Source organism: Entelurus aequoreus, linkage group LG23 (genome assembly GCF_033978785.1).
Source record: "Entelurus aequoreus isolate RoL-2023_Sb linkage group LG23, RoL_Eaeq_v1.1, whole genome shotgun sequence".
Lineage (NCBI taxonomy): Eukaryota > Metazoa > Chordata > Actinopteri > Syngnathiformes > Syngnathidae > Entelurus > Entelurus aequoreus.
Window position 1 is genome coordinate 18830127 of NC_084753.1, and position 19114 is coordinate 18849240.

The 19114-nt window shown below is 37.7% G+C and overlaps 2 protein-coding genes across 2 annotated transcripts in view; one reads left to right on the forward strand and one right to left on the reverse strand.

Annotated features, from left to right (window-relative positions):
* The window catches only part of gareml (GRB2 associated, regulator of MAPK1-like), a 63975-nt gene extending 47556 nt beyond the window's left edge, over window positions 1-16419 (forward strand). The window contains exons 4-7 of the mRNA XM_062034516.1: window positions 1172-1337; window positions 5807-6657; window positions 10099-10268; window positions 14544-16419. Of these exons, the coding sequence (XP_061890500.1) occupies window positions 1172-1337; window positions 5807-6657; window positions 10099-10268; window positions 14544-15114 (1758 nt within the window). The 3' untranslated portion in view covers window positions 15115-16419. The remainder of the gene's footprint in view (window positions 1-1171; window positions 1338-5806; window positions 6658-10098; window positions 10269-14543) is intronic.
* The window catches only part of hadhaa (hydroxyacyl-CoA dehydrogenase trifunctional multienzyme complex subunit alpha a), a 35001-nt gene continuing 32300 nt past the window's right edge, over window positions 16414-19114 (reverse strand). Inside the window, exon 21 of the mRNA XM_062034515.1 lies at window positions 16414-19102. Within this exon, the coding sequence (XP_061890499.1) occupies window positions 18957-19102 (146 nt within the window). The 3' untranslated portion in view covers window positions 16414-18956. The remainder of the gene's footprint in view (window positions 19103-19114) is intronic.

The following is a 19114-nucleotide window of genomic DNA, read 5'->3' on the forward strand; positions in this document are numbered from 1 at the left end:
CACCCACTAAATTTTAGAAGAAAAAAATATTTTCCCATATATTAGCCGCACCGGACTATGAGCCGGAGATTGTCTTTTACAATTAATGTTTTCTTTTTTTTTTTTTTAGCAGTTTTGAATAGGCTTATGAGCTATTGAACACTTTTGTTTCCCCTTGGACCTATAAACCCATTTTTACCTTCCTATATAACCTTTGGACATTGGAATATAAACACATGATTATTGAACATATTGGATATAACTTGAATTGTAGTTGTCAATGTAATCTTATGGTTTGTTGTTCATACCAGATTACCATATTTTCCGGACTTTAGAGCACACCGAGATATAAGTCGCACCCACTAAATTTAAAAAAATAAAATAAAAAGTTTCCATATATTAACCACAGATATATAAATTGTGAAATTAGTTATTTAGGCAGAAATATTTTGTAAATGTTTATTTACATATCTTAATTGTTTCCAAACGGTGCCTGTAACACGGCAGTAAAACGTCTGATCAAACAAAACAGAAGTCATCGTCATGGACCCACTCGCTGCAGAAGCCAGCTCTCCAATCAGCTAAACAGACTCAATAACTCCACGGTGACGTCTTAGGGAATTTACTGAGGAATTTGTGAAACTGACCCAATGCAAAAAGAATGACATTGTAAGTTAATAATACTAACACAGACACTCGTAAACGTGTTAGCATATCAGCTAATGCTAGCGACGCTAGCTTTATTACATTACGATTGCATGTACAAATATGCATGAAAACACTCCTACACACATCACACATGGGATGGTCTAGTAAGTATAAAGGGTTTTAGTTATTGTGTAAAACTTAACAAACGTTGCTTAGAGTGATGAATGAAGAATCCATACGAGTATAAACGACCCACTATTTGAGAAGGACTGCGTTAGTTAGAGACTCTAAATTGTCTATAGGTGTAAAAGTGAGTGACTGCTAGTTTTGTTTATATGTAGTGCACATCACCTTTCACCCACAGAACACTGGGATAGGCTCCAGCTCACCCGTGACCCTTGACAGGATGAGTAAAATATCTGGAACAGTATGCAGAGACCACTCTTGTATTGGATCTCATTAGATTGTGTGTACCTAATGAATGGGCCCGAGATAGTAGTTCACTTTTCAAATGTTCTACTGTGTCGTGTGTACAACTGTGCAGGTGGTCTCGGGGGAGTTCAGCGAGGACAGCGAGCCGTACAGCTTCACTCTGCAGGCGGGAGATGAGCTGTCACTCATGGGGAAGGCGGAGCTTCTGTGTGCCTCGCCTACTAAGGAAAGGACAGGACTGAGCGCACTCTTGAGACGCCTGGGAAAGACTCCCCGAAGTAAGAAACCCAATGCATTTATTTTCTTCACCAATAGTATATAGTGACACCTACTCGGGGGTGGCTCTTGAGGGGGTGACGTCACCCAAAGGGGGTGGGGCTTAGACAACATGTTCAACGTTCACAGACGCTATTTTAACCCGGAAGTAAACATACGTCATATCCGTAACCATTTTTTAAATTCCGGTTATTTACATTATAAAAAATATATTACCTGATTATTTGGAACATTTACTCACAGACAAACTTACTTTTAAGGGGAAAAAAAAGTTAGAACCGTAGTAAGAATGATTTCTGGCTATAATCTCACATAGCCATGCATTTCTTATGTAGTGTGTCAACAGCAAGTTACTCAGGGTAATGTGTGACCATACATCCTTAAGATGATCATCATGATGTAATTTTTGTCAAATAAATTATGGCAGATTTATTTGGAACTTCAAAAATGGTGAGATCGGATATGATGTGTGTGTGTACGAGTAAAAAAAACAAAAAAACCTGGCTTCTAGATATGACATGTGTAACCAGCCGTGCCTTATGTTGTGTTTTGTTCCTGTCCTGTGCTCTTAATTTGGTGGCACTTCCTGTTGTGTGGGTGTTTTTTTCATAACTGCTTTACGCATGTCTTCAAGCACTTCTTCCCCTCCCCTGTTTTCTGCTTGTGATTAGCACTATTTAAGTTGATCCTTTTGCTACCTTTGTTGTCGGGACATTATTCTCTGTTTACTGGTGACTATTGACGATCCTTTGATGCCAAGCTCTTGTACGCACACACTTTGTGGACGCCGTCTGCTCCACAATTCCTGTGAGTGTTTTGCTGGGTTTCAGCAGTTTGTTTTGTTGTCATCATAGTCTGGCCCTTCAGAGCACTTCCCTTCTGCTCTGTTTTGTTTTTTCTGTTTAAGTAATAAATACGCCTTTTTACTTCACGCTGCTACCTCATTCGTCTGCATCCTCAAAAAAACAACGAACTCTGACGTAAGGGTGTAACGGTACGTGTATTTGTATTGAACCGTTTCGGTAAGGGGGAATCGGTTCGGTTCGGAGGTGTACCGAAGGAGTTTCTACACGGACATATTAAGTAGCGTACCGCACATTGTGTAAACAATGCACACTGAGGCACAACACACGGCATGCTAGCAGCGACCGGGCTACTACAACATGCAAAAGCCAGAGCCTCCTGCCTCGTTAAGATCCCCCATTTGGGAACATTTCGGTTTCGCGGTGCGATACAACAATGGATAACATCGCTTCAACGAAGATAAAGACGAACAAACACAGCTCCCACCGCATTCAAGCAGCCTCTCCTCAGCGAGTCAGGCAGGGCTAAAGCAATAACAAATGCCTTTGGTGTTTTAATAGCAGCACATTTAAGACCATATTGCATTACAAACTAGATTTTGACCCACTTCTATGGTGGAAGAACAATGAGCCCATATATCCTCTTACTGCCAAGTTAGCCAGGCACTACCTTGACATACCTGCTAGCTCCGTGCCCAGCCAAAGGATATTTTCCACAGCTGGAGACATTTTAACTGCAAGCAGGTCTGCTCTTTCTGCAGACAATGTGGATGAACAGATTTTTCTGGCAAAAAACATGAAAATTGAGTGAAAGTCCCCAGGGTTAAAGGCTGGGGCGGGGGGGAAGTTAATCTGAGGCTGAGTTGACTTGAAACTGTTTAATGTTGCACTTTTTGCATGTAAAAGAAAAGTTTTGTCATTTTATTTAATCTGAGCAACAACTTTAAGCAGTTTAATGTTGCACTTTATATGTGGAAATGTTGCACTTTATATGTAGAAAGGTTTTGTTAAGACACCAATTCTGAGCCTTATTTTATTTAGTTTTTATTTTATATATGTTTACTGCATTAACCCTGGCAATGGACCCTGTGTGTATATGTATGTTATTGTTATGTTAAAAGGATAAAGCCATTGTTTACAAATGTTGGTAAATAAATAACCAGAAAATGTATATTTTGTTTTTTTCTTACTGTACCGAAAATGAACCGAACCGTGACCTCTAAACCGAGGTATGTACCGAACCGAAATTTTTGTGTATCGTTACACCCCTACTCTGGCGTCTTCCACGACGCACCGTTTGATACCTCTTGACATTTACTTCTGGGTAAAAATGGGCTCTGTGGTGTAATTGGCCATGTGATCTAAGCTAGGCCCCTCCACACACAATACACCCAAATAAGTGTCATTACATAGCCTACTACTTACACCGCCTTGTGCTCGGTCGGGTAAGTCAAATAATGCATCAAGTATTATCTAACAATGATGCTCTTGGAAAAAAAAAATAGTTTATTAAAAACTATACTTGTATGAGACCATAAATCCATATTGTGCCATAAATCATGGTGACGTATAAATCCGGTTAAAATGGCAGATTTATTTGGAACTGCAAACTGTTTATTTCCGGGTAAAAAAAAATTGGCTGCTGGATGACATACAATATGTTTACGTCTGGGTAAAAATAGCGTCTGTGCTGTCATTGTCATTGTCTTTGGGTGACACCCCCACCCCAATAGAAGTAATTATATACTACGAACATTACCTTGGGTGAGTCACAGAGGAGTCGGAGCCTATCTCAGTTTACTTTAGGTGAGAGCCGGGGACACCAGTCAATCACAGGATAACCGGGCCAATCCCTGGCATAAACGCTCCATTATGTCCTTTTAGGACCACAACATAGAGATAATCGCTGATCCAGCCTCGATTCAAACGCTGTCATGACAGATTTGTGTGAAGTGAAGTGAATTATATTTATATAGCGCTTTTCTCTAGTGACTCAAAGCGCTTTACATAGTGAAACCCAATATCTAAGTTACTTTTAAACCAGTGTGGGTGGCACTGGGAGCAGGTGGGTAAAGTGTCTTGCCCAAGGACACAACAGCAGTGACTAGGATGGCGGAAGCGGGGATCGAACCTGGAACCCTCAAGTTGCTGGCACAGCCACTCTACCAACCGAGCTATACCGCTATAATTACAGACTCATTTCTTAAAATGACCTTACTATTTATACTATCTAAGGAACATTTGTTTTTTCACAGTTTTTTTCCCTTTTATTGTGTTTTGTTTTATTTTTAAATTAATCAGCAGTTTTGAATAGTCTTAACTGCGATAGGAGCTATCAAACACTTTTCTTTACCCTTGGACCTATAAACCTATTCTTAGCTTTTCATATGAACTTTGAACATTATTTGGAATAAAAACACATGACTATTGAACATATTGAATTGAACTTGAATTGTAGTTGTCAATATAGCCTTTTGGTTTGTTGTTTATACCTGATTACTGTATTTTTCGGACTATAGAGTGCACCGGGATATAAGCCGCACCCACAAAATATTTTTTCTTCCCATATATTAGCCGGACCGGACTATAAGCCGCAAATATATACATTGTGAAATGAGCTATATACACAGAAATATTCTGTAAATGTTTATGTTTATACCTTAATTGTTTCCAAACGGTGCCTGTAACACGGCAGTAAAACGGGGGATCAAACAAAACAGAAGTAATCGTCATGGACCCAGTAGCTGTGGAAGCTAGTTCTCCAATCAGCTCAACAGACTCAATAACTCCGCTTTGTTGTTTAGATGAGTTTACTGAGCAATTTTTAAAACAGAAACAATACAAAAATAATGCAGTTGTAAGGTAATAATACTAACAGGCACCCGTAAACATGTTAGCATATTAGCTAATGCTAACAACGCTAGCGTCTTTACATTACGATATACATTTAAACACTCCTACACACATCACACATAGGACAGTGTACTAAGTATAGACAGTTTTTAGTTATTTTGTCAAACTTGCACACAATGCTTGAAATGATGAATGAAGAATCCATATGAGTATAAACACTATGAACGGCTAAAAGACTGAACGATGCTCCGGTTGAAAAAAAAAAAAAAAGGATTGCCGGTAAATGGAAAGAAACTGCAGCTTCTGCAGTGAGCGAATTTGTCCAAAAGATGGTGCCATAGCATAAATAAAACACCCTCTCAGTGTTTTTGCTTGTTTTGTTTTTTTTTACAAAATTATTTTTACTATGGCCGCCAGCAAAGAAAAATACATAAATTAGCCACTCCGTCTTACAAGTTGCAGGGTTCAAAGTGTAAGAAAAAAGCAGCGGTTTATAGTCCGGAATTTACGGTATTTTTAGTAAATACAAATATTTGTATAACTTATAAAATGGTAATAATAATTCACTTCCAAATGAATGTGAGTGTGAATGGTGTCTATGTCTATCTGTGTTGGCCCTGTGATGAGGTGGCGACTTGTCCAGGGTGTACCCCGCCTACCGCCCGAATGCAGCTGAGATAGGCTCCAGCACCCCCCGCAACCCCAAAAGGGACAAGCGGTAGAAAATGGATGGATGGATATGTAATTATAAACGTAGTTGAACTGCATTTTTGTTGGTTGTGTCTTTAAGTTGGTTTGTATTGCTTGTGTTGCAGGTAAGACTCCCTGCTTGGTGTGTATGAACCATCGCACCAATCAGAGCGTCAGCCTGCCTTTTGCCTGCCGTGGACGCTTTTGCACCCGCTCCCCTTTGGAGCAAGGCATGCTGGGTGGAGAGCATACGGTCCGCAGCATCATCGAGAGGGTCCGCCTCCCCGTCAATGTGTCCGTGCCGTCACGCCCGCCGCGAAACCCTTACGACCGCCACGCCGTACGAGAAGGCCACCGCTACAAGCTGCTCAACATCGTCAGCAAGACGGTCGTGCTCTGCATGGTCCTCCGCCAACAGGAAGTGTCGCCCTCTCACTTCCTGCTGCTGCGCTGCATGCCGCGCTTCAACGTGGCCGAGGCGTCCGCGCACACGGCGGCGCTGGAGAGCCTCTTCTTGCGGTACGCCTTCGACACCGACACCTACTCCCGTGCCGTGAGGGAAACCCGTCCGGAGTTGGAGTGCATGACGGAGGAGTGTGTGAGCCCACGGCGCTCGCGCACGTGCGTGACGGCGCAGGACTCGTTGGCGCCAGCGCTGCAGCAGCTGTCCATGTGCGGATACGGGGGCGGGGTTTCGGACAGTCTATCACAACGCTGCACGGACTCTCTTGGAGTTCAGCTGGGGGAGGGGCCAGGTGAGGAAAGGGAGTACGTGACCCCTGAGTGGACTGAGGATGAAATGAGGACCACTGAGGAGATCCCCTATGAGGAACTTTGGACCAATCAGAACGCAGAGGGCATAGGAAAGGAGGCAAACCTTATTTCCTTCCGTTCTGCGTCCTCGCTGGACGGTTCCCTTGGTACCATGGTGACAACAGTGGCTGCTCCGCCTCCTGTTCCTCCAAAGTCTGATGCTGTGAGTTAATTATTCAAAACCTACTGATTTTAAAGTACTATGTTGACAAACATTTAATTAACATCTGCTTTTGTGAATATAAATAATAGCTGTAGGTAAAATACATACTGCAATACTCGTATTGTACACACACTATTTGATTAATATAAAACGTATCCATTATTGGATTTGTGTTTCCTTGACAACATAAGGCCACACAAGGCAAAAAAAAAGGACAGCGAAAACTGGCAGGAGATATGATCCCAATAAAAATATGTTCTACATATGATTTTATGAACTCATAAAAATGTTACTTTACCTAAAGGTTTTGTTTATACGGCCACCACTTTAGAGGACAATTTTATGAGAGAAAAAAAAAAAAAAGAAGCAGGCTTCGCTACACTGCTTAAAATAAAGGCTGGAATATTATCGAACTAAAAAACACAATAACTCATTAAAAATTAGATAAACACAAAACTGATTATTATAACAACAGAAGACATATGTGCATTAGATAGGTTAATAATATAAATTATAATATTAATGTTGTGCCTGGTTATATTGCTATGTTAATAATCCATAATCACTATTGCCAGCTGTGAAACGTGACAAATGTCAACTAACAGCACTTACATGGGCAAATGTCTAAACAGTTAGCGAAATACGCCGAGACTAGCTGATGTCATTAATAACGTCATAAAGAAATATCATAGGATATCTATGACAAACTGCAAATGTTAATTATTAAGCCACTCCAAACGGTGCAAGTATGAGCTCAACTCACTGGACTCCCCAAAAAGTAAAGAGTATATCCTCCTGAGCTGCCATGTTTTCCAAAGTTCCAGGCTTCAGACCAAAGCAACTAGGGATGTCCGATAATGGCTTTTTTGCCGATATCTGATATTCCGATATTGTCCAACTCTTAATTACCGATACCGATATATACAGTCGTGGAATTAACACATTATTATGCCTAATTTTGTTGTGATGCCCCGCTGGATGCATTAAACAATGTAACAAGGTTTTCCAAAATAAATCAACTCAAGTTATGGAAAAAAGTGCCAACATGGCACTGCCATATTTATTATTGAAGTCACAAAGTGCATTATTTTTTTAACATGCCTCAAAACAGCAGCTTGTAATGTGGGACATGCTCTCCCTGAAATAATCCTGATACCCACTACAATGATGGGAAACACTGTACTTTGACTTTCACAAAGTGCATTTTTTTTTATTTTAAACATGCCTCAAAACAACATCTACAAAAACAATCCTTTAAAGTGCATGAACATTAATAAAACTGCTTCAGTCTAGACTAGTAGAAAACACAGCAATCATTTAAAGTGCGTGGGGAAAAAAGGCACAAAACATAAATAAAACAGCTTCACTCAGTCCAAACTATTAGTCTATTTGTGCAACAGATGAAGCTCAAAGAGTGGGCTAATTCTTTTTCTCCTTGTCATCATGTGTGAGAGGTAGATTTTTCTAAATGAAAACAAGCATCTGCAAGGGGTTCTGGGTATTTGTTCTGTTGTGTTTATGTTGTGTTACGGTGCGGATGTTCTCCCGAAATGTGTTTGTCATTCTTGTTTGGTGTGGGTTCACAGTGTGGCGCATATTTGTAACAGTGTTTAATTTGTTTATACGGTCACCCTCAGTGTGACCTGTATGGCTGTTGATCAAGTATGCTTGCATTCGCTGGTGCGTGTGTCAAGCCGTAGATAGTATGTGGCTGGGCCAGTACGCAAAGGCAGCGCCTTCAAGGATTAATTGGCGCTTTGTATATCTTCCTGCGTCCGTGTACACAGCGGAGTTTTAGAAAGTCACAAATTTTACTTTTGGAAACCGATACCGATAATCTTGAAACCGATAATTTCCGATATTACTTTTTAACGCATTTATCGGCCGATAATATCGGCGGTCCGATATTATCGGACATCCCTAAAAGCAACCATTGAACTAGATTCCTGTTAGATTCGCTAACTGACTTTGATGGCTGAGTTTGACAGTACATACATTCACGATGCGCATGATACACACAGGTTCATGAAATAAATCATTAATTCATGAAAAACTCAAGTATTGAAAAAATTGATTACATTTATGTACTTTTAATATATATTTTACTCTTACATAAAATAAATTGACACATTCAACACATTTATGCATTTAATACCAATTATAATTAATGAATGCAGCTGAGATAGGCTTCAGCACCCCCCGCGACCCCGAAAGGGACAAGCGGTAGAAAATGTATGGATGGATGGACACATTTAAGATGTAAACAAATAAATTATTAAAGTTATTAAAATAATATAAATTCTATATTATTGTATATTGTTTATTTAATATAAATTAAATATTGAAATATCTAAATAATTACATTAAATGTATGTATTTAATTCATATTATATTTGAGTATTTCTTTAAAGATTAATTATTGAAACATTTAAGTATATTAAATATGTAAACCATGAAATCAAATAATTAAATAACTATATTATTTGTTTAACTGTTATTCAATATTAATTACATTTTGAAATAAATAAATACGTTGAATCAATAACACAGTTATGTATTTAATTGATATAATTAATCACACATTTAAGTAATTTTTTATATTTGTAAACAATGAACCCACTTATATAAATGTATACATTAATTATGAATTCTATATTATTTATTTAGTGTTCATTTATTAATAATTAGATATTGAAATAATTAAATTAACACATTTATGTATTTAATTAATTTTACAATTAATCATACATTTAAGTAATTATTCAAAGATTGAGACATTTAATTTTTTAAACATGTAAACAATGAAATCAATGATTTAGATATTGGAATTAAATATTAATTCTATATTATTTAATTATTGTTAATTAAATATTTAAATTAATTAATGATTACATTAAATTAATAACACGTATGTATTTCATTCAAATACTAATCAAAATATTAAGTAATTATTTAAAGATCCATCCATCCATCCATTTACTACGTCTTGTATTTATTTAATGTTGTCTCATTTGACACCTCAATTTAGAAGCAGTGAAAAATGTTTTATTTTTTAATTAGTACCCCTCTTCCCCCAAAAAAAGATTTAATGGTGCAGAGGTTAGTTTGATAATGAGTAGTAACTTTGAATAAAAAATTGCGTAAAATTGTTTATAAGTAATCGTGGATGTTTGTATGGTTGAATTAAAAGGCTTGTTTTGTTTAAAGGCGGCTTAGAGCAGAACCAAAATGGGAGCTGAAATATAGCCTGACACACAAGGTGTTCCTAATTCCTGATATTTCGTCTGCCATATCCACAGCCCTGTCAAGTATTTTGTCGGAAGTGTAAAGGTCACCCAAGTTTGACATTTACCAAGCGGAACATAGGGCAACAGTACACACACACACTCAACCTTTTTGTGTTGCTGATGCTCTCTTTTCTGTGTGTGTGAGACTATGTAGGTGAGAGAGGAATGTCGCTACTTGATCGCTCCCCCAGTGCCGCCTCGCTGCTCTAAGGTGGGTTCCGTGCCCAGTCCCGCCCCCAGCCCTCCTCTCCCCCCACGCTTTCAGAAGGCCTTCACCTCCCCCAGACCTAACTTCTCCTTCTACTCCTCAGGGCTGCAGGACAGGTACACTCACTTCATTCGCACCCACATTAGTAACGTGTAACTATCTTTACAAACAAAAAGTATTTTTACAACAAGCATATCATATACTGTACTTACTTTAGAGTAATATGACTAGTAAAAGTAAAAAGTAGTCATCCAAATAATTACTTATTTAGTGAAAAAACTACTCAGGTACTGAGTAAATGGTAAGTAACTTCTCATTTATTTAGTAGCTATTTTTTTTAATGATACTTGCACTACAACTGTTGTTGGGGTGTGTGTGTGTGTGTGTGTGTGTGTGTGTGTGTGTGTGTGTGTGTGTGTGTGTGTGTGTGTGTGTGTGTGTGTGTGTGTGTGTGTGTGTGTGTGTGTGTGTGTGTGTGTGTGTGTGTGCGTGTGTGTTAGTGTAGCCATACTATACAGCAGGGGTGTCAAACTCATTTTAGATGGGGGGCCACATGCAGAAACATCTACTCCCAAGTGGCCCGGACTGGTAAAATCACGGCTCGATAACTTAAAAATAAAGACAACTTCAGATTGTTTTCTTTCTTTAAAAATAGAACAAGCACATTCTGAAAATGTACAAATCATAATGTTGTTGAGGTCTTTTTACACTTATATGTTGCGGTTAATAGTATTCTATCTTTATTTGTCGTTATTTATATTTTCTGAATAAATTATGGGATAATGTTCATCATTCAACTTATTGGTGTTAATTTTCAATCCATCAAGATAAAAAAATAATATATCAAAATCAAATTATAGGATGTTATTTATGTAGTTTGCTCATTTTCCTCCACTTGTGCACTAACATCATGTGGTTATTTTTTTTAAATGTAGCATCATCTACAAAGATACAAAGAATTGATATTGCGACATCTAGTGGACACATTTAGAACAGCAGTCTATTCCATTCAAAAATTTCGGCTCATTTTTATACTTAGCAAACTCATCCGGGTTGGATAAAACCGTCCGTACATTTGACACCCCTGCTATACAGCATGTACTACCAAAGATGCACTTTATTACGGTCACTTATGTTATAACAAGGCTACGTACTAATGATGTAAATAAATGTAGCGATCAGAATAAAATTAAATGTAAGAGTAAAAGTTGCATTTCTTTCTAACAAAAATACTCAGTAAAAGTATGTGGCATTAAAACTACTCTGACAAGTGCAATTTTTCAAAATGTTGCTTAAGTAAATGTAACAAAGTCAATGTAGCGGGTTACTACCCACCTCTGAATGGGATATATTCTCAAAAGATATGATAATCTATTCATTCTTGCTCCAATTTTAGTATTGTGTGTATTTTCACCAAATAATATATATTCAAAACTGTGGCCACATAGTATATAATATTGTTTACAAAATATCCATTATAAAGAACAGCATACTCACAAATAGATTATATATGCATAGTAAGGCTGTCAAAATTAACGCATGCGATTACGTAATCAAAAAAGTTATGGTATTGATCATGTATAAACGCACAATACTCATGCCTATTATTTTGACTATACATGCTCCTTTGGCTTAGCAGTGCATGGTTACCTGAAAGGCGGCCCGGCGTGTGTTGTTTTACAGTCAGTGATGAGCAAATTTCGCTTTAAATACAACCCGACATGACTTTAGATAAAACCAAGGAAAGTTGCATAAATGATTAATTCTCCTGTTAAAGCGCAACAAGTTATAATGTAAAAGCAAAACATGTTTAAGGCAGCTGGTAGCAAAAACACTACTAGTATAATAGTAACATCGAAAATGTTGTCAACTGTGATTATTCACCATTATTTTAAAGGGCTTTATAAATAAAGTTGGTATGGTATGGTATTAATCAAACATTCAAAAAGTGTGATTAATCTAATAAAAATATCAATATTTGAGAGCACTAAGTTTTTAATATTGGTATTTATCACACGATCAAAGAAAAACCTTACAATGCGTCATGTACAGGTATGTACCTTGATTTAATTGGTTCTGTGAGGGAGCTCATATTCTAAAATACTCGTATCACAAGTCAAAGTTCTCAGTTGAAATTAAATTATGTTCTACTCCAAAGACATGCACCTGGGGATAGGCAACACTAAAATTGTCCCTAGTGTGTGAATGTGAGTGTGAATATTGTCTGTCTATCTGTATTGGCCCTGTGATGAAGTGCGACTTGTCCAGGGTGTACCCCGCCTTCCGCCCGAATGCAGCTGGGATAGGCTCCAGCACCCACCGCCACCCCGAAAGGGACAAGTGGTAGAAAATGGATGGATGGATGTTCTAATCCAAAGGTGTTTTTTCCACCAAGGGCTGCTTAGTGAAAGTCAAGCATGAGGGGGCCATTTTGATACCGTTTTTATTTTGTAAAAAAAAAAGAAGATAAAAACACATATTTAAAGAGCATTGATGGAAATTTTATTAAATAATTTACACACATAAAAACGGCAATAAAATATTGTCATTTGAAAAAACAATCGTAAATCTGAAAGGAAAATAGAAAGAAAGAAAAATAAACTGTGTGTTTCCTAAAAGGGGCAGGAAGAAGCAAAAAGCTTATAATGTTCTGCCCCATCACTCAGATTTAGTGATAATAATAATAATAATTATCTGTTTCTTTGTCAACAATACATTACATAATAACCTTTTATACAAATATTTGGTATCTAATTATAGGTGACAAAGCATATTATTAGTTTTTAATATCAAAAAGACATCTTTTTGCTTTTGTTTTTCCTACATTTTACTGTTGTATTTTGTTTTTATTTCAACAATATGCTGCGGATCAACAGAAGGACACATTTTGGACACTTTCATGGCTCCCCAAAAACAGCACCATTTAACATGTACCATGGTTTCAAAAAATAATAATTTTAGAAGACTACTTTTAGATATCAATAATTATAAGTTATAAGATCTCCAAAAACAGCCCAATTTTACAAGTGACACGTTTTTAAAGAATAATTCTGGAAAACAATTGTTTTATCATCAAAACAATAGAATGTAGTACAAACAACTACAGTAGTTTTATGGAGTAATGTAATAATTAGGGCTGTGAATCTTTGGGTGTCCCACGATTCGATTCAAAATCGATTTTTTTTTCAATTCAACATGATTTTAGATTCAAAAACGATTTTTTTTCCCCGATTCAAAACGATTCTCTATTCAATACATAGGATTTCAGCAGGATCTACCCCAGTCTGCTGACATACAAGCAGAGTACCGGTAGTACATTTTTGGAAAAAGCTTTTATAATTGTAAAAGACAATGTTTTATCAACTGATTGCAATAATGTAAATTTGTTTCAACTATTAAATGAACCAAAAATATGACTTATTTTATTATCTTTGTGAAAATATTGGACACAGTGTGTTGTCAAGCTTATGAGATGTGATGCAGGTGTAAGCCACTGTGACACTATTTTTTATAAATGTCTAGTGATAATGTCAATGAGGGATTTTTAATCACTGCTATGTTGAAATTGTAACTAATATTGATACTGTTGTTGATAATATTCATTTTTGTTTCACTACTTTTGGTTTGTCCTGTGTCGTGTTTGTGTCTCCTCTCAATTGCTCTGTTTATTGCAGTTCTGAGTGTTGCTGGGTCGGGTTTGGTTTTGGAATTGGATTGCATTCTTATGGTATTGCTGTGTATTGTTTTGTTGGATTGATTGATAAAAAAATAAAAATAAATAAATAAATGTAAAAAAAAAAAAAAATTTTAAAAATCGATTTTTTAAAAATGAGAATCGATTCTGAATCGCACAACGTGAGAATCGCGATTCGAATTCGAATCGATTTTTTCCCACAACCGTAGTAATAATAATGTACGTCATTAACCTTGTAGAGTACCATATCTACTTTAAGCTGCTTCTCCAGATTTTCATAGGCAAATATTTGCCGTTTAAAAAAATACTTTAGTGCTTAGCTAGGTTACTATAGCCTTTATCGACAGCGCTTGCTAGGGTAATGCTGCTTCGCTAATTGCACAACTCAGTTATGTTTTTTGGATTATTTCTTTAATTCAATGAATATCATCGGCTTCTTCACAGCGCTGCCTTTCACACTCCCTTTCTTCATTACCGTGGTTAGAAAAACAATGTTTTGTCTTGTCTACTTATCCATCTAATAGCTAGAGTTAGCTAGAGAGTGAGACCTGCATGTTTTGGTTGGATCTGACAGGGACCACTGTGACATTTTCTATACCAACTCATAATATAGAGTTTATTTTGAGTCATGCAGATTAGTTGGATTGATTAGCTAGGTGCTAATAATGTGACTTGTGTTTGTTTTGCTTGGTCCAAGCTGCTTGCCCTCCCCAGACGCTTCCCTCTACTGCTATCCATGTTCCTGGGCGGATTGCCCCGCCCCCAACACTACCAATCCTGACCCGGTCTCAACAGTCCCCGCGGACGCCGCAGCCATCCCTCAGACAGCACAAGCCACCTGGGCAGAGCCGTGGGTGGACTCCTTCGCCACCGGGCAACTAAGACCGCCCCCGCAGAGTCGCTTTGCACCTTTCGGCGCTTTGAACCCTTTTAACCGTCAGTCACCTTGCCCGTCACCCGAGCCCACGGACAATCCAGATTCCTCCAGAGGCGCGGAGGGAGGCGGAACCGAAGGCGCGCTCGCAACTACCGACCCCACCTGGCGCCCCCCTGCCGACCTGTCTGCGCTGTCGCTGGAGGAGGTGTCGGCCTGTCTGCGTTTCATCGGCTTGTCCGAGGCGGCGGTTTCCGTGTTCCAGAGGGAGCGGATTGACGGCAGCCTCCTGGTTCAGCTGACCGAGGACATCCTGTCACATGACTTTCATTTGAGCCGACTCCACGTCACTAAGATCACGCAGTTCATACAAGGATGGAGACCCAAGATCTAAAGATTGTCTGTCACCAAACACTGGACTGGACTATGTCTAGCTCTGACTTGTACCTGGTACCCGATTAGTTTTACGATTTTTTTTTTTCATTGTAAACATCAAAATAGCATAGAGCTGAACCAAACGGTACTACAGGGCTAGAATGTGCCTGGTAGCCATCTTTAATGTGCCTTCCACTGCGAGACTTGAATGAAACCGCTCCCACTCTGCATCCGACACCTCATTGGCTGTCGTATCCAGACTACTTCCTGTCTCAGATGTCTCATTGGCTGTCGTATTTAGACTACTTTCTGTCTCCGTCCAGTCATTGGCTGTCGTATCCAGACTGCTTCCTGTCTCAGATGCCTCATTGGCTGTCGTATCTAGACTACTTTCTGTCTCGGACGCCTCATTGGCTGTCGTATACAGACTACTTCCTGTCTCAGATGCCTCATTGGCTGTCGTATACAGACAACTTCCTGTTTCAGATGCCTCATTGGATCTCAAAACTAGACTTCTTTCTGTCTCCGTCCCCTCATTGGCTGTCGTATGCAGACTACTTCCTGTCTCAGATGCCTCATTGGCTGTCATAACTAAACTACTTCCTGTCTCAGTCCCCTCATTGGCTGTCGTATCCAGACTACTTCCTGTCTCAGACTCCAGACTGGAAGAAGTTTACTTACAAATGGCCTGACTTTCTGAGGATGTCTAGTTGGGTCTTCGTTAGTTACGCTACAAGACGGCAACAAAGTACTATATTGACCTAAATATAAGACAACACCTTTTTTTTTTTTTTTGCAGTCAAAAAATTATTATTATGTTGTTTGCAAACCTGCCCACTGGTGTGTGCAAGTGACAGGAAGAAAAGCTCTGACTCCTTTACGGAGAATTAATTTCGGCGCCACCTGTTGGTTTGCATGTAAAAATCTCTAGACCTCTTTTTCCAGACTTTTTTTTAATAGTTTCTTAAATTTGGGTCAATACATTTACTGAATGGCTGAGTTTGGTTGATCTTTCTACACGATTCTGGTTTATAATGAACCTAAGTTGTATTTCACAGCCATTTGTGGAACCTCAAACCCATATTGTGATGGTATTGTGGCTTAAAAAATATTGGAAGCCAGCCGCCATAAATAAATAAATTACAATTTATTTTGTAAATTTTTAACATACCCTGTATGGGTAACACACACTGCTGTTTGTAGTTTTTGCCCCAGCTATCATGGATTTTTTTTTGACTGCCTCAAAAATGATAGTTTCTAAAATGTACCTCAGAACTCTTTGGTTGATATGCTTGATTTAGCCATGCATAAATAATAAATTAAATCATGCTTGAATTTACTTGTTGACATTTATTTCACTTCATCGTTGAACACAGTGACGCTACAAAGAGTGAAATGACATATTAACATCTTCAGGACTGTTGAATAATACAAATGCGCAAAGAGATGACAAAATTGAATGTCATTGTTTTGGACTGTACATACGGAGGGAGGCAACAAGGACATCATTGTGTGTCTAAAAGGTTCATGAACACAGCGTTTGATCAATTAAAAAAACATTCACTGGAACAAAACAAATTCTATTCACCAGGTTAATTTAACAACATTTTTTAAAAAAACATATTTTCCTAAACTTCCTAAGCCAGGGGTGTCCAAGCTTTTTCCACTGAGGGCCGCACACTGAAAAATCAAAGCAAGCGGGGGCCATTTTAATATTTTTACATTTAGGCCTCTACTCAGGCTTGATCCCGGGGACCCCAAAGGGTTTTGGTCAAAAAAATATTAAAAATGTGTCATTATTCAGTATTATTATTTTTATTATTATTCAAGTTTTAAATCTCTAGATCAATACTAGGTATATCTATCAGTCAATATAAAGTTTTTAAAGATTTAAGTTGTATGCTCTTTTTGTCAAAGAAAACCCTGTTTTTTTATGGAAAAAGCCCAAAATATGCAATATTTTCACCCAATAAAAATGTTAAGTGGAATATTTGAGATTATATAACAATGGGAGCCTTAAAAAGGGCAATAACTCATAACACCATTGATTTTAATTCATTATTATTTTTTGAGCAATGACACTTAAAAACAAATCACACTAAAATTATTGGGGATCCCACAGGAACAGTAAAAAAAATTATAATTTAAAAAATAAATTATAATTGTTTTTACTGTTTACTTTTAACACAATAATCTCGAGATCAACTTCAGATCTATCCGTCAATTATAAGTTTTATTGTTGTTTATGTGTTTTGTTTGTTCGTTTTAGGCCCTTCTTTAAAAAAAACAGCTCAGTTTTTTTATATGGCAAATACAAAATATGCAACATTTTCCCCCAAAAATATCTCAAAGTGGAATATTTAATGTAACGTAATTGGAGCCTTGAATAGGTCAATAATTCATAATGACACTGATTTTGATTCATATTATTTTTTAAAGAAAGAAACAGCCTGCAAGGCAGCTTTGTGTTATTAGAGTAAACATTGCAACATTTTCTTGTCACATTTCACCTGTTTGCTCTTTTATACCACTTTATAAGTTTTTTCTATTTTTTTCAATCGTATTTTTAAAATGTGCCGTGGGGCCGTTAAAAAAATGACCTGCGGGCCGCAAATGGCCCCCGGGCCACACTTTGGACACCCCTGTCCTAAGCTGACTTCAGTTGTTTGGATCATTGGCAACGTAAATGCTACAGTCAGCAACTAAACAATCTGGGGATAGTAGAAAACTGATATTAAAAATGATTTAGGGGTGTCTCGATTCAACTTTTTCACTTCCTATATGATACAGATATTGACCAACGTCGATAACAATAGTAGACTTTTACATTTTAGTGTGGAACGTTACAAACATTTCTCAGAGAACAATAGCACAGTAGAAGGGTAAGGTTGTATTTTTGCCTCATTCTTGTGAGAATCCTGTGTGTGACTGAAGCTCTAATGAGTGGGACTAGCTGCAGTGTGCTCAAACAACCACCAGGTAGCATCTGTGAGCAGATAATACTCTATCATCTCTTTCTCTTTCAGACTTATCAGGCTGGTAGTGCAATCTTGGCGCATTTTTCACTCAAAAAAACTGAGACCCATTGTATGACAAATTTTAGACTTACGACATATTTAATATTTACCATACCAACTTTTTATGCTCTCTTTAAACTGAAGTGGAGTGGTATCTTGTTTTGGCAACACCTATAGGCCACAATAATTCATGATGCTAAACTCGTGATGCAGTAAGTTAAATGATGCGGACAAGTTTTTTACTGAACACCTTCTAATACGCTTCTTCTTTGTACCTGTGAGTAATATTTTAAAAGTATACATTTTAAATTATTTGATACTTGTTTATATTGACAAATGTGCTGTTTAAGACTGCAATACTATTTAATTATTATGTACAGTATGTCTAGCTTGTGTGCTATTGTGTGCTAAGCTGTTGTGTAGCTGCTAGCTCCAAGTAATCTATTGCCTACCATGTTTATTACCTTTTGTAAATGACTTGACTAAAATAGCAGAAAAAATAACCTTGTGTGCTTATTGAAATAAATATAGATAAGTAAACATGCAGCAGAACTGCTTGTATCGGAGATTTTAAATGCAAGACGGTATCACTTTTTGCTGATAGACAGACATCCGACATGAATATCGGATCGGAACACCCCTAAAATATTACATTCCCTAAAAGGAAGGTTTACTGTTCCACTTTGAAAACCTCAGGGTTCCAGAGTTTAATTGAGCGTAACTGGTATCATTAGATCCAATTCAAGAGTTGTATAAAATATTCTGCTTTTACAAATAAAGCTAACTCATACAGAGAGACATTTCTAATATTTTTGTTACCTTAAGGCAAAATTTGAGAAATCCATCACTTGTGGAACCTCTTGCTGGGATCTTTAGCGTGGTCCAGTAAGAGCTGGCATGGCGTGAACTGGTTTCCATACACTTCCTCAAAGCGCCGCATGGTACTGACGAGACGCTCGGCACCGAAGGAGTCCACAAACCTGAATGGACCTTAATGCAAAA